At 44.6% G+C, this 20046-nt stretch overlaps 1 protein-coding gene across 3 annotated transcripts in view; it reads left to right on the top strand.

The window, feature by feature from the left end:
• Positions 1 to 13768, top strand: part of CYP27A1 (cytochrome P450 family 27 subfamily A member 1) — a 42975-nt gene extending 29207 nt beyond the window's left edge. For 2 of the 3 annotated variants that reach the window (XM_082629766.1, XM_082629768.1), the window contains exons 2-9: positions 7048 to 7238; positions 11109 to 11308; positions 11433 to 11630; positions 11783 to 11955; positions 12558 to 12724; positions 12931 to 13012; positions 13093 to 13305; positions 13443 to 13768. In XM_082629766.1, the coding sequence (XP_082485892.1) occupies positions 7048 to 7238; positions 11109 to 11308; positions 11433 to 11630; positions 11783 to 11955; positions 12558 to 12724; positions 12931 to 13012; positions 13093 to 13305; positions 13443 to 13562 (1344 nt within the window). In that variant the 3' untranslated portion in view covers positions 13563 to 13768. Of the gene's footprint in view, positions 1 to 2140; positions 2326 to 7047; positions 7239 to 11108; positions 11309 to 11432; positions 11631 to 11782; positions 11956 to 12557; positions 12725 to 12930; positions 13013 to 13092; positions 13306 to 13442 lie in introns of those variants that run through there. The other variant, XM_082629767.1, reaches the window with a different exon arrangement.
• The last annotated feature ends 6278 nt before the right edge of the window (positions 13769 to 20046 follow it).

The following is a 20046-nucleotide window of genomic DNA, read 5'->3' as shown; positions in this document are numbered from 1 at the left end:
ATGTAAGGTTAGATTGTTAATTTGAGAGTTTTCTTGTTTCTTGAGGTAGAATTGTATTGCTATAAACTTCCCTCTTAGAACTGCTTTTGCTGCATACCATAGGTTTTGGATCATCGTGTTTTCATTGTCATTTGTCTCTAGGTATTTTTTTTTTTCCGCTTTGATTTCTTCTGTTATCTCTTGGTTATTTAGTAACGTATTGTTTAGCCTCCATGTGTTTGTGTTTTTTACGTTTTTTTTCCCCAAAATTGATTTCTAATCTCATAGTGTTGTGGTCAGAAAAGATGCTTGATGTGATTTAAATTTTCTTAAATTTGCTGTGGCTTGATTTGTGACCCAAGATGTGATCTATCCTGCAGAATATTCTGTTTGCACTTGAGAAGAAAGTGTAATTTGCTCTTTTTAGATGGAATGTCCTATAAATACCAATTAAATCTATCTGGTCTATTGTGTCATTTAAAGCTTGTGTTTCCTTATTAATTTTCTGTATGGATGATCTGTCCATTGGTGAATGTGAGGTGTTAAAGTCCCCCACTTTATTGTGTTACTGTTGATTCCCTCTTGTATAGCTGTTAGCAGTTGCCTTATGTATTGAGGTGCTCCTATGTTGGGTGCATATATATTTATAATTGTTATATCTTCTTGGATTGATCCCTTGATCATTACGTAGTGTCCTTCCTTGTCTCTTGTAACATTCTTTATTTTAAAGTCTATTTTATCTGATATGAGTATTCCTACTCCAACTTTCTTTTGATTTCCATTTGCATGGAATATCTTTTCCCATCCCCTCACTTTCAGTGTGTATGTGTCCCTAGGTCTGAAGTGGGTCTCTTGTAGACAGCATATATATGGGTATTGTTTCTGTAACCATTCAGCAAGCCTGTGCCTTTTGGTTGGAGCATTTAATCCATTCAAGTTTAAGGTAATTATCGATATGTATGTTCCTATTACCATTTTCTTAATTGTTATGGGTTTGTTTTTGTAGGTCCTTTTCTTCTCTTGTGTTTCCCACTTAGAGAAGTTCCTTTAGCATTTGTTGTAGAGCTGGTTTGGTGGTGCTGAATTCTCTTAGCTTTTGCTTGTCTGTAAAGCTTTTGATTTCTCCACTGAATCTGAATGAGATCCTTGCTGGGTAGAGTAACCTTGGTTTTAGGTTCTTCCCTTTCATCACTTTAAATATATCATGCCAGTCCCTTCTGGCTTGTAGAGTTTCTGCTGAGAAATCAGCTGTTAACCTTATGGGAGTTCCCTTTTATGTTATTTGTTGTTTTTCCCTTGTTGCTTTCAATAATTTTTCTTTGTCTTTAATTTTTGTCAATTTGATTACTACGTGTCTCGGCATGTTTCTCCTCCGGTTTATCCTGCCTGGGACTGTCTGCACTTCCTGGTCTTGGGCGGCTATTTCCTTTCCCATGTTAGGGAAGTTTTCGACTATAATCTCTTTAAATATTTTCTTGGGTCCTTTCTCTCTCTCTTCTCCCCCTATAATGCAAATGTCGTTGCATTTAATGTTGTCCCAGGGGTCTCTTAGGCTGTCTTCATTTCTTTTCATTTTTTTTTCTTTATTCTGTTCCACAGCAGTGAATTCCAGCATTCTGTCTTCCAGGTCACTTATCCGTTCTTCTGCCTCAGTTATTCTGCTATTGATTCCTTCTAGTGCAGTTTTCGTTTCAGTTATTGTATTGTTCACCTCTGTTTGTTTGTTCTTTAATTCTTCTAGGTCTTTGTTAAACATTTCTTGCATCTTCTCGATCTTTGCCTCCATTCTTTTTCCGAGGTCCTGGATCATCTTCACTATCATTATTCTGAATTCTTTTTCTGGAAGATTGCCTATCTCCACTTCATTTAGTTGTTTTTCTGGGGTTTTATTTTGTTCCTTCATCTGGTACATAGCCCTCTGCCTTTTCATCTTGTCTGTCTCTCTGTGAATGTGGTTTTTGTTCCACAGGCTGCAGGATTGTAGTTCTTCTTGCTTCTACTGTCTGCCCTCTGGTGGATGAGGCTATCTAAGAGGCTTGTGCAAGTTTCCTGATGGGAGGGGCTGGTGGTGGGTAGAGCTGGCTGTTGCTCTGGTGGGCAGAGCTCAGTAAAACTTTAATCTGATTGTCTGCTGATGGGTGGGACTGGGTTCCTTCCTGGTTGGTTGTTTGGCCTGAGGCGACCCAGCACTGGAGCCTAGAGGCTCTTTGGTGGGGCGAATGGTGGACTCCGGGAGGGCCCACTCCAAGGAGTCCTTCCCAGAACTTCTGCTGCCAGTGTTATTGTCCTCAGGGTGAGCCACAGCCACCACCCCCACCTCTGCAGGAGACCCTCCAACCCTAGCAGGTAGGAATGGTTCAGTTTCCTATGAGGTCACTGCTCCTTCCCCTGGGTCCCGATGCGCACACTACTTTGTGGGTGCTCTCCAAGGGTGGAGTCTCTGTTTCCCCCAGTTCTGTCGAAGTCCTGCAATCTAATCCCGCTAGCCTTCAAAGTCTGATTCTCTAGGAATTCCTCCTCCCATTGCTGGACCCCCAGGTTGAGAAGCCTGATGTGGGGCTCAGAACCTTCACTCCAGTGGGTGGACTTCTGTGGTATAAGTGTTCTCCAGTTTGTGAGTCACCCACCCAGCAGTTATGGGATTTGATTTTACTGTGATTGCACCCCTCCTACCACCTCATTGTGGCTTCTCCTTTGTCTTTGGATGTGGGTTATCTTTTTTGCTGAGTTCCAGCGTCCTCCCGTCGATGATTGTTCAGCAGTTAGTTGTGATACTGGTGGTCTTGCAAGGGGGAGTGAGCACGCATCCTTCTACTCCGTCATCTTGAACCAATCTCCCCAGGGCCCCAGTCTTATTTAATCTTTTTTTTTTTTTTACAACTTTATTGGAGTATAATTGCTTCACAATGGTGTATTAGTTTCTGCTTTATAACAAAGTGAATCAGTTATACATATACATATGTTCTCATATCTCTTCCCTCTTGCATCTCCCTCCCTCCCACTCTTATTTAATCTTAATTACTTTCTTAGATGCTTCCTCTCTAAATACAGCCACACTGAAGGTTAGGGCTTCAACACATGAATTTGGGGGAGATGCAACATTCAGTCCATAAAAGATGCTATTGTAATTATATATTAGAACTATTCTCTTAATTTTCTTTTGAGATTTTCCTTCAGCCTTTTAAAATTGTTGCCTACACCAGTGGAGCCACTGTTACCAGTTTCCTATGTATCCTCTTCCCTGCTTCTTTTCTGTCGCTGTCTCATAATCTTTGTATTATCTGCAACTTGTTTTTCTTCCACTTGATTCACTGGCAACTGCTAAATACTTATTTAGTGTCTATAATGTGTTTAGCAGTGTGTTAAGCAGTATGGGAAGTATAAAGAAGTACGACAAGGTTCCTTCCCTTAAAGATTTTCAATCTAGTTGAAGAGACAAGACATGTACAAAATAATTAGGGAATAGTTTATAAGCATATGTAATCAAGTTCTCAACTGTGTGGCTTATGCCCTAGGATGTAAATAAACTGTCTAAGAGTAGGTCACAGCAGTATCCCCAGCCCCAAGATCAGTATAGGAGGAATAGAATATGAGCTCAATAAATGAATGTTGGATGAATTTAACACTGTCCGTCTTTGGAATCTCACCTGGCAGAGGCTAGCCCTCCCATTCATCTTGGAAGATGATCCCTAGGGAACTCTGTTCTGCAAAGGGGCACTTAGCACCTATCTGAAAACCTTGGGGCTCTCTAACTGGTTCAGGTTACAGCCTAGTGTAGGCTCACAGACATAGAACACATCTCTCAGCAAGTGTTCTGGTGTCTTTCTAAAATAAGTTCTTACATAAATAGATCCTTGTTAAGTTCCACCAAGTAAACTGAGGAGTATGAAGGAAGAGGGAAGAAATCATGGCCTAGGCATGGGGGGAAATGTCCCAGAAACTTTCAAACTGACAGCCAAGAAGTGGTGCCAGAGGCTTTGGATTCCAGGCAAGAAGCTGGTGCCCAAAGAAAGGTTATTGATCTAGTCCTTTAAAACATGATTTTTTCCCCCCGATTCCAAGATCAAGGTAGAAAACTTGAAAAACAAATCACAGTGTAAAGAAGAAAGTAAACTATCTATAAACCATGACTCAGAGATAACGATTGTTTGCATCATTATAAAAACATTGCATGTAATTTTACTTGAGCTTAACAGAAGGAAAACAAACCAAACTTCAGATAAATATTTCTTCAAAGTGAGATATTATTTCTTAAAATGAGTCTTCTAAGATTAAAGAACTATGAGACATTTTAAGAGGTTAGGGTTATTACAGAAGTTCTCAAGCTGGGGTGATTTTTCCCCCACCCCCAGGACATTTGGCAATGTCTAGAGACATTTTTGGTTGTCACAGCTTGGTGCGGGGTTGCTGCTGGGGTACAGTCTAGGAGTGCTGCTAAACATTCTACAATACACAGGACAGTCTGCCACAGCAAAGAATCATCTAGCCCCAGATGTCAGCAGTGCCATGAGAAACCCTGGATTACAGCAGAGTAGTGGTGGGTTTAAGCAGCACATTTAAAAAAATATATTTATTTGTTTATTATTTATTTATTTTGGCTGAATCTGGTCTTAGTTGCGGCATGCGGACTTCTTAGTTGTGGCATGCAGACTTCTTAGTTGTGGCATGAGAACTCTTAGTTGCAGCATGCATGCAGGATCTAGTTCCCTGACTTAGGGATCAAACCCAGGCTCCCTGCATTGGGAGCGCAGAGTCTTACCCACTGGACCGCCAGGGAAGTCCCTTAAGCAGTATGTATTTTTAAAGAGCCTAAGTTTGTTTTCAGTTAGTAAGGCATAGTCAGCTTTCTCGGGGATCAGTGGAGTAAGCAGTTGTAAGCATGGCCTCCAGCCAGGTGGTCTGAGTTTGAACCCTGACTCTGCCACTTACTGGCAAAGTGACCTCGGGCAACCTCTTTGGGCCTCAGTTTCCTCATCTGCAAAACTGTGGTAATGTTACACCTACCTCATGCAGCTGTAGTGAGGGCTGAATGAGCTAATATAAGCAAAGTGCTTGGAACAGTGTCTAGTTTATGCTAAGCTCCACAGAATTATTATTATTATTATAGTAATATCTTAAACCAAACTAGAAACACAACTTCAGCTTACTTTTAGGTTAATTCTCCTAAGGAATTTAGTAGAGAAAAATAGACATATAAGTATTCTTTTCTAATGGAACCCTTAAGAAAAATAAACAAAATGAGTGCAGCGAGGGGCCACTTATAAATCTAAGGAGTATATACATACATGAATTCAGAGGTTCAGCAAGTCTTTCCTGCTTTCTGGAATTACTTGATCAATGGTAGGTGACTTATTGCTTCAGAAAACACTTTTTTCCCCTCTTTAGATTAAAAAGTTTGAATACATTCTCATAGTTCAAAACTCAAAACAATATACAATAAAACATCACACAGTCTCACCCTCACTGCTGGCCTCCCCACTCTCCCATAGGTAACCACTTTAATTCATTTCTGATGTATCAGTCCAGTGTTTCTCTATGAAAGCAAATGCAGATGCTATGTATTCTTATTTACCTCCCCACGTTTTTCCATTCAACAATCTATCTTGGCTATCTAGCTATCTTTCCATATTACAATCTATCTTTCCATGTTAGCACACAAGGAGTTGCTTCATCCTCTTTTAGGGTGATATAGTATTCCATTATGAAGATGACCCACACTTTGCTTATAAATGTTTTGTAATTATTAATAAATATTAACAAATTGTCCTCCATGTAGGGTTGTGTCATGTTAGACTCCCACTGGCAATGTCTGAATACACTTATTTTCCTCCAGGTATCACAGTAGTTTTCAGACAATTAACTATTCAAAATTGTACCACACTGGCAGGCATTACTGGGAGGTAGAAGTGGGAAACAAGACTAAATGGACGTTGGGGGTTTGTCAAGGCTGTCTTCCTGGGAACAGGCAGAATCAGCCATTAGTTCAGGGTGGATTCTGGGCAATTGGGTAATATATGAAGGGCAATCAGGTTGCACTGGTCCTGGGAGAACCCTGTATTTAATGCTGACAGTAAGACCCAGTAAAATTGCTGTTTTTATGGACTATGAGTTCTATAATTTGAATAATAGATCTCTTCTCCATAATTTTAATGTTTCTTTTATAGAAGCCTTTTGGCCTAATTTCGATACTGAAACAGATCTGATCCTCTTAACACTTAGTCAGTAAAAAGATGAAGTACTTGGGAGACCACTATGTTTCATTTTCTTTCAGTTTGTAGGTATAACTTAGCCAGTAAATTTAATCTTAGTATTTCTGGATTCTTTTAAAGTTTTACCCCCACCAAAACCCAAAATACATTATTTTCTCCCTTATTTTCAACAACTATAAAAACATCATTGCAATGTCAATTTCATAGATGCTATGGGTCTCAACTGTCAAGTGCTGTAGAAATTCTAAGATAAAATATTTGAGAATTGCATTCCTTAACATAGCTAATAAAACTTTTTATTAAAAAAATTCATACCACATAGTTTACTTCATATTTACATCTTGACTTTCTCATTCAGTTTCTGTTTTTCCTGGAGTTTCTAATTGTGTTTCTTTTTTCTTGTTGGTTACACGAGATATTTATCTTCATCTCCTTGACAGCAAGCTGCAGGAGATTTAAATGCTTCTATGAAGGAATCGTAGACATTCTACTATACCTCACTAAAGGGCTCAGTTTCCCTAAAACCCTGGACCCCAAATATCTATACCTCAACACACCCCAGTTTGCCAGGTATCCCATTTTTCCAAAATTTCGTTCCTCCAAGACCTCAGTTCCACCAGTTCCACCAGATACTCATTGCTCTCAATATTCTAACTTCTGTGTAACCTTTTTTCTTTTTTTTTCCAGTGTTCTCCTTTCGAGACTACAGGCCATCCCAGCACCTATCTCCTACACAATGAGCTTTTGCCCAGCTCACTTGCTCTGGAGTGGCCATAAGACACTCCCTTATCCTGCTTCCTCTCCAGGAAGTGCCTGCCTAGCTAGGCCATGGTTATTCAGCTTTGGTTGAACTCCACAGGTGCTGAACAAGGCCAAGTATGGTCCAATGTGGATAAACCGCTTAGGGCCTCAGATCCATGTGAACCTGGCCAGTGCCCCACTCCTGGAGCAAGTGATGCGCCAAGAGGGCAAGTACCCAGTACGGAACGACATGGAACTATGGAAGGAGCACCGGGACCAGCAGGGCCTGACCTATGGGCCCTTCACCACGTGAGCTGGGGCCTGAGGGACCGGAACAGGCCCCCAGGGGGTCAGGCCCAAGGACAGTGGCACTAGGCAGCCAGTGGATAATGGGCAGGGTAGGATCTCCCTGTGTCGTCTGAGCCTGAAACTCGTCTAGAAAGTGGTGCTTGGGTTGGGCTGAAATCCATGGACCATTCATTGGCTTTTCCACTAATGTATCGTATGACTATGAACAACTGAATAATTTCCCCTTCCTTGGGCTTATGTTTCTCATGTGTAAAATGGGAAGCTTGGATTAGAGTATCTCCAAGATATCTCTAAGACCTTTCAAGCTCCATTATTCTATATTATGGTTGAAAATATACCAACTCAAATCATAATGGGACATATTTACTTGTAGTTGAAAAAAACATCATCACCATACTAGTTGGGAGGGCTCAATTTAATTAAAAAAATATTTTCTGGGCTTCCCTGGTGGCGCAGTGGTTGAGAGTCCGCCTGCCGATTCAGGGGACGCGGGTTCATGCCTCGGTCTGGGAAGATCCCACATGCTGCGGAGCGGCTGGGCCCGTGAGCCATGGCCGCTGAGCCTGCACGTCCGGAGCCTGTGCTCCGCAATGGGAGAGGCCACGGCAGTGAGAGGCCCGCGTACCACAAAAAAAACAAAAACAAACAAAAAAAAATTCCAAGTTATGTATTATATGCTTGTTGTTGGTTATAACTTTCATGGATGCTCTCCACTCACAGAGATAGATGTAGGTTTTAGCCTTAAAGTTATACCTAGAAAAGTTAAGATTATTTTGGCAGTGACAAATTGAAAGATGGGCTGAGTATATTATATAAGCATATATCAATTAAGGTAAATAATTGAGAATCATTGGTGATTCCCAGTGCCACAGCTTGTAATTGGATATATTACAGGCTTCTTTTTACTACAGTATGTTAAAAGAGCTCCAAAAACAATGAATGACTTTTTATTTTCCCTAGTTGCTTGACATCCATGTTTTTTAAAGTCATTTTTTAAGGGATTAAAGTTGATCCTGGTGGTGGAAGTAGTAGCAGCAACACTGATGATAACTAAGTATGTGTTTATAACATGCCAGGCATCAAGCTAGTCTCTTTACATTTATTACTTCATCTTATCTTCTCAACAAACCCATGAAGTAGATAGTATTATTATCCCCATTTTATAGATGAAGAACCTGAGGCCTGGAAGGGTTTTTGCACCACTTGCCAGAAATGACACAACTAGTGAGTAGTGCAATAGATCTCTCTGATTCTGGAATGCAAGGACCTCCTGCCATGACATGCTTGGAAAGGAAACGGACTGGTTGGAAGGCTCATTTTATCTCTCTTTGATGCTTATACATTCATTCTGTCATTGCATGTCTTTCTTTCTTTAGTCCTGGTTCCTTCACAGGTGGGTGGTTTCAGAGCTGAATTTCTGGGCCCTTTTTTTAAGGTTCTGGGAAGAGAATAGAGAATGTTCTTCAAGAGCTCTTTAACCTGATGTCTGACCCTGAGGGCAAGATTTGTGTCTCAGGTATGCTCTACAATATTTGAGACCCAAATCTTGCCAAGGGAGTAAATCCTGGAAGTTAATTTTTTATGGTGACGGGTGGTAACTAGTCTTATTGTGGTGATCATCTCGCAATGTATACAGATACCAAATCATTATATTGTACACCTGAAACCAATCTAATGTTATATGTCAATTATACCTCAATAATAATAATAAAAAACATTTGGGTCTCAGTTTTTCACAGGTCAGGCCATCATTGGACTTGATTGTTCAGATTTAGAACTGGAGCTAAACATGATATATACCCCTTTGTGATCTATTTATAACTGTTTACTCTAAAAGCCAGTTTCCTAACTATGTTATACCATATATGTCTTTAAAAGCTATTTTGCTAACCTGTGATAGGCTTTTTTGTTTTAACATATATATTTTTAAAATCTCATTTTTTGAATGACCGTCGTTGCCCCAAGAAATATATATATATATATATATATATATTTTTTTTTTTTGCGGTATGCGGGCCTCTCACTGTTGTGGCCTCTCCCGTTGTGGAGCGCAGGCTCAGTGGCCATGGCTCACGGGCCTAGCCGCTCCACGGCATATGGGATCTTCCTGGACCGGGGCACGAACCCGTGTCCCCTGCATCGGCAGGCAGACTCTCAACCACTGCGCCACCAGGGGAGCCCCTCCCCAAGAAATATTTTAACAACCACAGAAAGTTTCCGATTTAAGTCCTGCAAATCTGATTCCTACTGTTGGGAGAGTTTTACTCTTGGAGAAGCACCTAAAACCTGAAGTTCCAATAAATAGGTCTATTCTGGTTTTTATTTCCTTTCCAACAACACTTTTAGTTTATTTTTTTTTCATAAATTTATTTTATTTTATTTACTTTTGGCTGCGTTGGGTCTTTGTTGCTGAGCGCGGGCTTTCTCTAGTTGCAGCGAGCGGGGGCTACTCTTTGTCACGGTGCGCAGGCTTCTCATTGTGGTGGCTTCTCTTGTTGTGGAGCACGGGCTCCAGGCTCGCGGGCTCAGTAGTTGTGGCGCTCGGGCTTAGTTGCTCCATGGCATGTGGGATCCTCCCAGACCAGGGATCTAACCCGTGTACCCTGCATTGGCAGGTGGATTCTTAACCACTGTGCCACCAGGGAAGTTCCTAGTTTATCTTTTTGCAGGTTTTCCCCAACATAATAAAGAAAACTCCTGGGGTTTGAGGTTCATTTATTTATTTATTTATTTAGCTTGTTTTTTCAGGTTCATTTAAATAAAAATATATTTTAAAAATTTATTGAAGTGCAGTTGACTTATACTTCAAAATAAAAAACCTGAATTTTGCTTTCAGACTTTTAAAATGTTTTTCTTTTTAAAATACCTTATTGGTTTTTAAAATTCAAAAGTAATACTTATTGGAAAAATTCCATCCCATCCTCCTAAGTAATTCTGATCAGTAGTTTGGTGTGTATTCTTCTTCCCTACTTTGTGTTGAAACATGCAAATTTGCATGTGGATATGTAGGATTTCCTCTCTTCCTCTTAAAATTGTACCATATTATACTTATTACTCTGCAACTGGCTTTTAAAAAAGTGACCCATACCCAGCTTGCTTAGGAAAGGTAACAGGCTTGGGGGACAGCTGGGGGTGGCAGCAACCCCTGAATATTAAGCTCCTGTATGGGAAGCATGTTTCCACCCACATGAACATCCCTGCCTAACCAGGGTAAGGCCCAACCACCTACTGGATGGCTACGGCAAGAGAGCCTGGAGATCAGCCTGGTAGCTCTCTCTGTCCCCTTGGCCTACGGAGCTAAGCAGAGGACAAAGGTCCAGAATCTGAGCACCCCAAGAACCCTAACTTGCTCCTCTTTTATTCCTCATCCCCCACACAGAGGGACTGGAACCACCATAGCTCCATAGCTCATTTCACATACAGAAGATTCTGGAGTTGTATCATCCTAAGATAATCACAGTAAACATTCATTAAGCATTCACCATTTGCCAGGCACTGATCTAAGCACATTAATTATCCTGCTAAGACAGGCACTCTTATTAGTCCCATTTTACAGAAGGGGAAACCAAGGCACAGAGGATTTAAGTCACCTGCCTAAGGTCACTCAGCCAGTCATCATCTGACCTGTGATTTGACCCTAGACAGACTGATTCCAGATGCCCACCTTAACTACTTCCTTTATGCTGTTAGTGAGATTCTGAAGTTTTGTGATTCAAAGATTCTGTTATTTGAAAGTTTGTGATTCTTTAATTCTAGGTCTAGGAGTCTGAGATTTTCCTCGAGTCCATAGGGGTCTCAGGGTGGGAAGATACCATCTAATCCAATCCCCACCAGATACTTACATTGGTGTCTCCCCTCCATTCTCTACAGGGAAGGACAGCACTGGTACCAGCTTCGCCAGGCTCTGAACCAGCGGTTGCTGAAGCCAGCTGAGGCTGCGCTCTACACAGATGCTCTGAATGAGGTGATTGAGGACTTCATGATTCGACTGAACCAGCAGCGGGCAGAGAGCGCCTCGGGGGACCATGTGCCCGACATTGCTCAAAATTTCTACTTCTTTGCCTTGGAAGGTACCCTTGTGGGGAGAGGGGCTGGGTGGGCGTGAGTCGGGTAGGTTGTGCTCTCCTCCTTGAAGCCCCCTGGACTTTGTGTGCCATGGCCCTGCCTCCTGTGACGGCCCCTGTGCACCGCCAGCTGTTTGCTACATCCTGTTTGAGAAACGTATTGGCTGCCTGGAGCGCTCCATTCCCCAGGACACCAAGACCTTCGTCAGATCTGTCGGGCTCATGTTCCAGAACTCACTGTACGTCACCTTCCTCCCCAAGTGGACTCGTTCCCTGCTGCCCTTCTGGAGGCGATATCTGGATGGCTGGAACACCATCTTCTCTTTCGGTGAGGAGTCCAGGGAAAGAAGTTGGGGCGTGGGTCCCAGGGCCTGTGTGGTAACAGCCCCCTCAGGACCCTCTCCCGGGATCTTCTCTCTTGGTCCTTGGGAGAGCATGACTTTTGACCTCATCCTCCCCTGTTCTCCATTGTCCCCACAGGGAAGAAGCTGATCGATCAGAAATTAGAGGAGATAGAGGCCCAACTTCAGACAGGGGGCCCAGAGAAGGCCCAGATATCTGGTTACCTGCACTTCCTGCTGACCAGCGGACAGCTCAGTCCTCGTGACGCCGAGGGCAGCCTGCCCGAGCTGCTCATGGCTGGAGTAGACACGGTGCGTGAGGGGGCAGGCGAGGAGACCAGGGCCTCCCAGCTCCCATCCTGAGCCAATTCCCTACTCTACCCCACCTGAGCCTGACCTTCATCAGGTACCCGCTTCTCTTTCTGTAACGTGGATGTAGAGCTGGAAGGAAAACAGGGGGGTCATTCAGCCTGGTGGAGGCGGGCAGGGAGTGGTCCTTGTGTAAGAGGGATTCCCTCACCCCCTGGGGCCTCTCTCAGACAGCTGGGAAGTTTCATGTCACATCTAACCCACTCCCTCGTGCTGTCAGCTAAGCACAGAGTTGAAGAGCTTGCCTACAGCACCTTCTTAGTGGGACCTCTTTCCTGTCCTTTCATCACGTTGGATTTCTCTGTCACAGTCTTCTCTGCTGTTACAGTGCAGTTCTCCATCGTATTGGTCCTTAGCCCACTGTGAAGTCACGTGGAGCGTAGAGGGAGAGCCCCATGAACCCCTGAGTCTAATCCTGCCACACTCGTGGCAAATTAATTTTTCTCCCACATTTTGCACGCATGCACTCACACACCCTCCCACCACCTTAACTGGCCTCTTTCTTAGAAATCTTGCCTCACTTCATCTCTTTCTCTACCTCCCAGACGTCCAACACGCTGACGTGGGCCCTGTACCATCTTTCAAAGAACCCAGAGATCCAGGCGGCCCTGCATGAGGAAGTGGTGGGCATAGTGCCCGCCGGGCAGGTGCCCCAGCACAAGGACTTTGCCCGCATGCCCCTGCTCAAAGCTGTGCTTAAGGAGACACTGCGGTAGGATGCTGTCCCCGGGAGCAAAGGCTCTGTGTGTGGATGAGGACTCAGAGACAGGACTGGGAGTGGGGGCTGGTGGGCTGCGGCCAGGGCCAGGGATGAGATGGGAATAGGGGCCTGGGGGACCAGAGGGGTGTGGCCGAGGGGGTGGGCACTCTGCCCCTCCTTGGATCCAGAGGCAGACCTACACTTTCTTTTACCTGCAGCCTCTATCCTGTGGTCCCCGTGAACTCCCGGGTCATCGTGGACAAGGAAATTGAAGTTGGTGGCTTCCTCTTCCCCAAGAATGTGAGTAGGGCTAGAGAGCCAGGTTTCCCAGGGGGACCCTGCAGCCCTCTGCTGATGTGTTACCCATTCTTTGTCTGCAGACCCAGTTTGTGTTCTGCCACTATGTGGTGTCCCGGGACCCTTGCATCTTCCCTGAGCCGGACAGCTTCCAGCCCCAACGTTGGCTGAGGAAGAACCAGCCTGATGCCCTCAGGGCCCAACACCCATTTGGCTCTGTGCCCTTTGGTTACGGGGTTCGGGCTTGCCTGGGCCGCAGGATTGCAGAGCTGGAGATGCAGCTGCTGCTGACAAGGGTGAGTGGGGAGAGACAGGAGGGCTGTGCGGGCCACGGGTGCTGAAGGAGGCGGGAGGCATGGGGTGGGAGCATGCGGAGGAGAGCGGTGGATGGAGGCCACAGACTCTAATCGCCCGTGTGCCTTTTACTTACCAGCTGATCCAGCAGTACGAGGTGGCCCTGGCCCCTGAGACGGGGGAGGTGACAAGTGTGGCTCGAATCGTGCTCGTTCCCAATAAGAAGGTGGGCCTGCGTTTCCTGCAGAGACAGAGCTGAGCCCCCTTCCCACCCTCCCTGGCACATGAAGGAGAGGAAGGGGCTGCCAGGTGCCAGAGGTTGGAGAGACTCAGTGTAGTTCCTGTAGAACCCTGAGCTTTTGTCACTTTCATCATTTTGAGCATCTCCCTCTCAGATAAAAAGCCACCTCCGTGGCACATTGCTAACCTTGGGGAAAATATAGAATAAAGGGGCTTTTATTCATAACTGGAGACCTTTGTGATTCTTTTTGACAATCCAGCATCTGAACCTCTTTCTGTGTTTGGGGAACACCCTCTCCCCACTTAGCAAACCTGGTGGGAGGCAGAACCACCTCCCTTCGTGGAAGCTGAGAACGCCGTATGCTTTCCCAGACCTCACAGAGAAGCCTTAGCTTCACCTGGCATTGGCTGAGGCCCTGCCCAAGTAGAAGCTGCAGAGCCGTTCCCCAGGCACTGAGAGGACACCCGCTTTTGAATAGAAAGTGCTTAGATACAGGCAGTGATATGTTATAAAAATTGTCGGAAGAGCTCTAAGCCAGGCCTACAGGAATGACTCTGGGGACACCACTGGGGGGCTGACCAGTCTGGAAAGCCCCGTGTTGGCCACACTCAGGAGGATGAGAGTTGGGAAGCTCTCACTACAACTATTGGCCCCAGAGCTACTCCATGTCTCCCAGGTCTATGCTGACTAAAGAAAAAAAGAAAAGATGCCCCCTCCTCCCAACTACCCCGACAACAGAAAGAACAGGAGCAGCAGAGGGTGCTGTCTGTCTCATGACCACCTTCCAAATCTCTCACATACAGCTGAGAGGTGGAGCCTAAGTCCCACCTGGAACTCTAGCTTCAAGAGAGTCTGGGGATTGTAGTTTTTAACTTTCCAGCCTCTTCAGTACAGGAAGCCAACAAGAAGGAAAGTGGGTTGGCATCGAGATCCAGTGTACCACAACACAAGTCTGAAAGGTCAACAAATCCCAGCCTCAAGGAGGCCCAGCCCTAGTGGGAAATTTCTGCTGAGTCACAGAAAACTAAAGTAGAATTTCTTCTGTCTGTGGGGATTTGAGTTTGAGCCTATTAAAAAAATCACGTCATTGCCCTGATTAAAATCCTTCCATGGCTCCCCTCAGTCCTGAGGCAAAGTCCTAAGTGGCTTAGAAGACTCGTGTTCTGGCACCCTGCCCTCCACACTCCCCTATCCCCCCTCTACCCTTCCACAGCTGAGCCCAAATTCCTCATATTTTCCTGAGCACGTTATGCTCTTTCCGGCCTCAATACTTTGTACTTAACGTCTGCTGTCCTTGGAACACCCTCTTCACCAACTGGCCTGTCGTCTCACAGAACTTGCTCTTCCTCAAGACTCAGCTCAAATATCACCGCCTCTGCAAAACCTTCCCTGACCTCTCTGGGTGAGCATGAGCACTTCCTCTTGTGCTCTCCCCTGTCCACCCCCTAGAACTGAGCGCTCAGCCTGTTCACTGTGTCGTAGGCCTGACTGTCTCCCCAGCCAGCTGGGAACCCCATGGAGGGCATAATCCCAATGTCGAACTCTGTGTCTAGCACAGAGTTAATAAAGGTAATGCGTACATGTTTGTTGAATGAGACTGGAATAGGAGGAAGGGAAGGGAAGGAGAGGGGGAAGATACAGAGCTTTCCACACTGAGAAGAGCAACCTGGAGAGAATTGGGCAAGATGCCTGATTATAAGGCCACGGCTCTCGAACCCACCTGTGCAGGGGTTCACTGTAAGAGCTCTTTATAAATGTAGAGGGGGGGCTGGGCGCCAAGGGTGCTAGGATCTCTGTCACAAAGTCAACCAGGGCAGACTGCTGCCTTTCCCAGTGTGCTGCTCCTCAGACCACCAAGGGTCGGCTGCCCAAGCCATGTGAACGCCTCAGTGCTGGCACGCTGGGTGGCGGGAAGTCTGTGTGATGTGGCTTGGGATTGAGGTTTTGTAGAGCTGTCCAAGAGTGTCAGTGTCCATGGTCTGCAGCTCAGTTTATGAATTTATAGGCTAATCTCACATCAAAATCTGTGAAGATCTTGTATATCCATAGGCTAGAATATTATTCAGCCATAAGAAACGAATGAAGTACTGAGTCATGCTACATCATGGATGAACCTTGAAAACATTATGTTAATGAAGGAAACCAGACACAAAAGACCACATCTTGTATGATTCCACTGACATGAAATGTCCGGAATAGGCAAATCCATAGAGACAGAAAATAAGTTAGTGGTTGCCGGGAGAATGGGGAGTGATTTTCAATGGATACAGAGTTTCTTTGGAATGACAAGTGTGTTCTGGAATTAGTGGTGATGGTTGCACAACTTTGTGAATATACTAAATATCGCTGAATTATACACACTGAAAGAGAGAATTTTATGGTATGTGAGTTATATCTCAATTTTAAAAATCTATGAAGATCAGTTTGGTAAGCTTATTGTAGAAATAGCTGCCAATGGAAGCCATACCTCCAGAGGCGCCACAGGAAATTGTTAAGCAGCAGTGCCCTGCTGTGCATCTGCAGGGCCTAAAATCCAGTCTCTAATCAGAAACCAGCAATGCAGAACCGAAACAAGAGCTCAGAGGACTGGTGAAGTAATGATGTCCTTGTGAGGATTAATCAAAGAGCAGGCTATATCCTCTTACATTTTGGTGACGTGTAGCCACAACCTCAGAGGCTCCCCACCAAAAGTGACAAGCGACAAGTTGTGTTCTAAAAGATATAAGAGCCGAAGAGCTATCAACGCAGCTATGAAACCTTGCCCAGAGGTTGCTACTGGAAAGCCCACAGACACAGCTCTGGGAAGAAAAGAGTCAAAGACTCCTACTCAAAACAGAGAAAAGGGACTTCCCTGGTGGCGCAGTGGATAAGAATCCGCCTGCCAATGCAGGGGACACAGGTTTGAGCCCTGGCTCGGGAGGATCCCACATGCCGTGGAGCAACTAAGCCCGTGCGCCACAACTACTGAGCCTGTGCTCTAGAGCCCGCGAGCCACAACTACTGAAGCCCGCACACCTAGAGCCTGTGCGCCTAGAGCCCGTGCTCCTCAACAGAAGCCACCGCGATGAGAAGCTCGCGCACCGCAACGAAGAGTAGCTCCCGCTTGCAGCAACTAGAGAAAGCCCACGCGCAGCAATGAAGAGTCAACACAGCCAAAAATAAAATAAATTAATTTTAAAAAAAACAGAGAAAAACAAAATACAGCATGGTCAGAGAGGTTTTCTCTTTATACCTGAGGTTCTTTAAAAAATTTTTTAAGATATGTATTGAAATATACCTACAGAAAAATGAATATGCCGTAAGTGTACATGAAGTTCTTCTGCTTATATTGGGAGTTGAAAATGGCCTCTGTCTATTTTCCATCACATTGCCTGGACAAGACATTTAATGTAAATGGAAAAAATTACTTTCTTTGGCAATGATTCATTCAAATACATATAATAGCTATAGGATACAATATTGTAAATCAACTATGCTTTAATTTTTTTTTAAAAACCCAAGGTTTAGAAAACACACACACAGATAGCTGCAGGATGGATGTGATGTAATATGTGGGCTCTTTCTCTTGCAACCTTCTCTCTGGAGAGTGAAAGCATCAGCCCTGGTGTGAGGGTTGGCCCAAAGGCCATCAGTGGCCAGTGATGGGGTGCATTTCCAGGGTCTGGGGGCTCAGGAACTCTGAACTGCCCCCGTAAGTCACAGTGCAGGGATGTCACAGTGAGGATCCCTAATAACCCACCTGACTGTATAAAGAAAGAAGAATAGGATTTAGGATAACCGCTGAAGAGTAGACATTAATTCAGCACAGCAGCTACATCTTTGACTGAAAAGAATGTGCACATCTTGTTACTCCTAATTCCAGCTAATTTGAATTTGTTGGCCAAATTAGGATCCATGTTTCTGGGTACGACTTTGAGAAAACAGCTTGCCTTCTTAAACACTATGCAGCGCTCCTGGGAATAAAAAGAGTATCCAGTGTTTTCTGGCTATCCACATGCTCGGGTTCTATAGAAGTTTTAGCCCTGAATGTATTTTGGCTTGGTAATAGCAGTTTATTTTCAGGTCATTATTTATGACTCCACTTTTTTTCCCCATACTTAATCACTAGTTTTATTTATGTTTTTCATCGTTTGGTTTTTCTTTTTTTGTTTTTTTTACACCTTTATTGGAGTATAATTGCTTTACAATGGTGTGTTAGTTTCTGCTGTATAACAAAGTGAATCCCCTATACGTATACATACAACCTCATATCCCCTCCTTCTTGCGTGTCCCTCCCACCCTCCCTATCCCACCCCTCTAGGTGGTCACAAAGCACCGAGCTGATCTCCCTGTGCTATGCGGCTGCTTCCCACCAGCTATATATTTTACATTTGGTAGTGTATATATGTCAGTGCAACTCTCACACTTCATCCCATCTTACCCTTCCCCCTCCCCGTGTCCTCAAGTCCGTTCTCTACATCTGCGTCTTTATTCCTGTCCTGCCCCTAGGTTCATCAGAACCTTTTTTTTTTTTTTTTTTTAGATTCCATATATATGTGTTAGCATACGGTATGTGTTTTTCTCTTTCTGACTTACTTCACTCTGTATGATAGACTCTACGTCCATCCACCTCACTACAAATAACTCAATTTCATTTCTTTTTATGGCTAATATTCCATTGTATATACGTGCCACATCTTTATCCATTCACCTGTCAATGGACACTTAGGTTGCTTCCATATTCTGGCTATTGTAAATAGAGCTGCAGTGAACATTGTGGTGCATGTCTCTTTTTGAATTATGGTTTTCTCAGGGTATATGCCCAGTAGTGGGATTGCTGGATCATATGGTAGTTCTATTTTTAGTTTTTTAAGGAACCTCCATACTGTTCTCCATAGTGGCTGTATCAGTTTACATTCCCACCAACAGTGCAAGAGGGTTCCCTTTTTTCCACACCCTCTCCAGCATTTATTATTTGTAGATTTTTTGATGATGGCCATTCTGACTGGTGTGAGGTGATACCTCATTGTGGTTTTGATTTGCATTTCTCTAATGATTAGTGATGTTGAGCATCCTTTCATGTGTTTGTTGGCAATCTGTATATCTTCTTTGGAGAAATGTCTCTTTAGGTCTTCTGCCCATTTTTGGATTGGGTTGTTTGTTTTTTTGATATTAAGCTGCATGAGCTGCTTGTATATTTTGGAGATTAATCCTTTGTCAGTTGCTTCGTTTGCAAATATTTTGTCCCATTCTGATGGTTGTATGACTCCACTTTTAATATGCATGTCCAATAAAAACTTGCTCACTTGTCTTCATGGAATGGACTGTACATGACATTGTACTGAATTCTTCCGCGTTTAAGGATGTTTGAAAGAAGAGTAGTGAGAATACTAACAAATCATGTATCTTTTATGTTGTGCCATTACTCTTAGCCAGTGCTTCTTGTAGATCTTAGTCATAACAAATTATAGATAGACCCAATAATGTGACAAATGATTTTACTAATCATGAGAAGGAGGCATTCTTATTTCTCAGCACGCTGTCATGCTCATCAAGTGTTAATAATTGTAAATCTCTAGTTTCTACAGAAAATAAATACAGTTGCCCAGGTCCCATGCCCAAGTCAGGAAACTAGTATTTCTAGGAATGAAGGCCCTGGAATTTGCATTTTATAAAGCCTCCCAGGTGATCCTGCTGCACATCCAGGGTTGAGAACTACGAGAGGGTAGGGAGAGGAGAGACGGGTGATGCTAAGGAGGCTATGGGAATCTAGCCTGAAGGCCACAGAACCTTGGAGGGGTCTCGGAGGCCAGGGGAGGAGTTGGACAAATGATGCCGGGAGAACTTGATCAGAACGGGTTCACGTGCATGAGAAGACAGGACAGCAGGGCGGGGTTTCACTCTCATTCTGCACTTGAGTGGGAGTGGTTGCAGTTCCCAAGGCCACTCTTGGCCTCTCTTCCAGCAGCCATGGCGAGAGGGCTGGGCAGGAGCTGAGGGCTGGGCTGTGGTCAAGGCAGGCTTCTGAGGCAGGAGGGTAGTACAGTCCCTCACAGAAGGGCCTGAGGGGGCAAACTGCTGTGTCCTCTGGATGGGGGGGTGTCCAGAAGGATGGAAACTTACCTGTTTTCGAGGGGAGAAGGGGAAAGGGTGCTTTCCTCAGGCTGCCCTTTCCACCCACAGCCTGTGCTGTGATGGCTGAACTACTGTTCACACAAAAAGCCACCTGACAGCGCCTCGAAGACACCCTGCTACACTTTGCTTAGAGCCAGTGGAGACAGCCCACCCCAGGCCCCCCAAGGACTCTATCACTTGAGACAGCCCTGAGGGCACCCCCATCCCATCTTCCCACTTGAACCCAGGACCTTCCCAGGTAGGGCCAGAGCAGAGCCAGCACTGACCTATTGGTTACGGCACAACTGGAAACAGAAGTTGAGTGTCTAGGAGAAAATGCCTTCACTTACTGCCTGACTCATCAAGCACAGTTGGCCCCACTCTGTTGGTCTGTGAGGTAAACAGGGTA

Source organism: Mesoplodon mirus (assembly GCF_964341445.2).
Source record: "Mesoplodon mirus genome assembly, chromosome: 8".
Classification (NCBI taxonomy): domain Eukaryota; kingdom Metazoa; phylum Chordata; class Mammalia; order Artiodactyla; family Ziphiidae; genus Mesoplodon; species Mesoplodon mirus.
The sequence above is the reverse complement of the archived record's forward strand: the minus strand, read 5'-3'. Positions and strand labels throughout refer to the sequence as shown.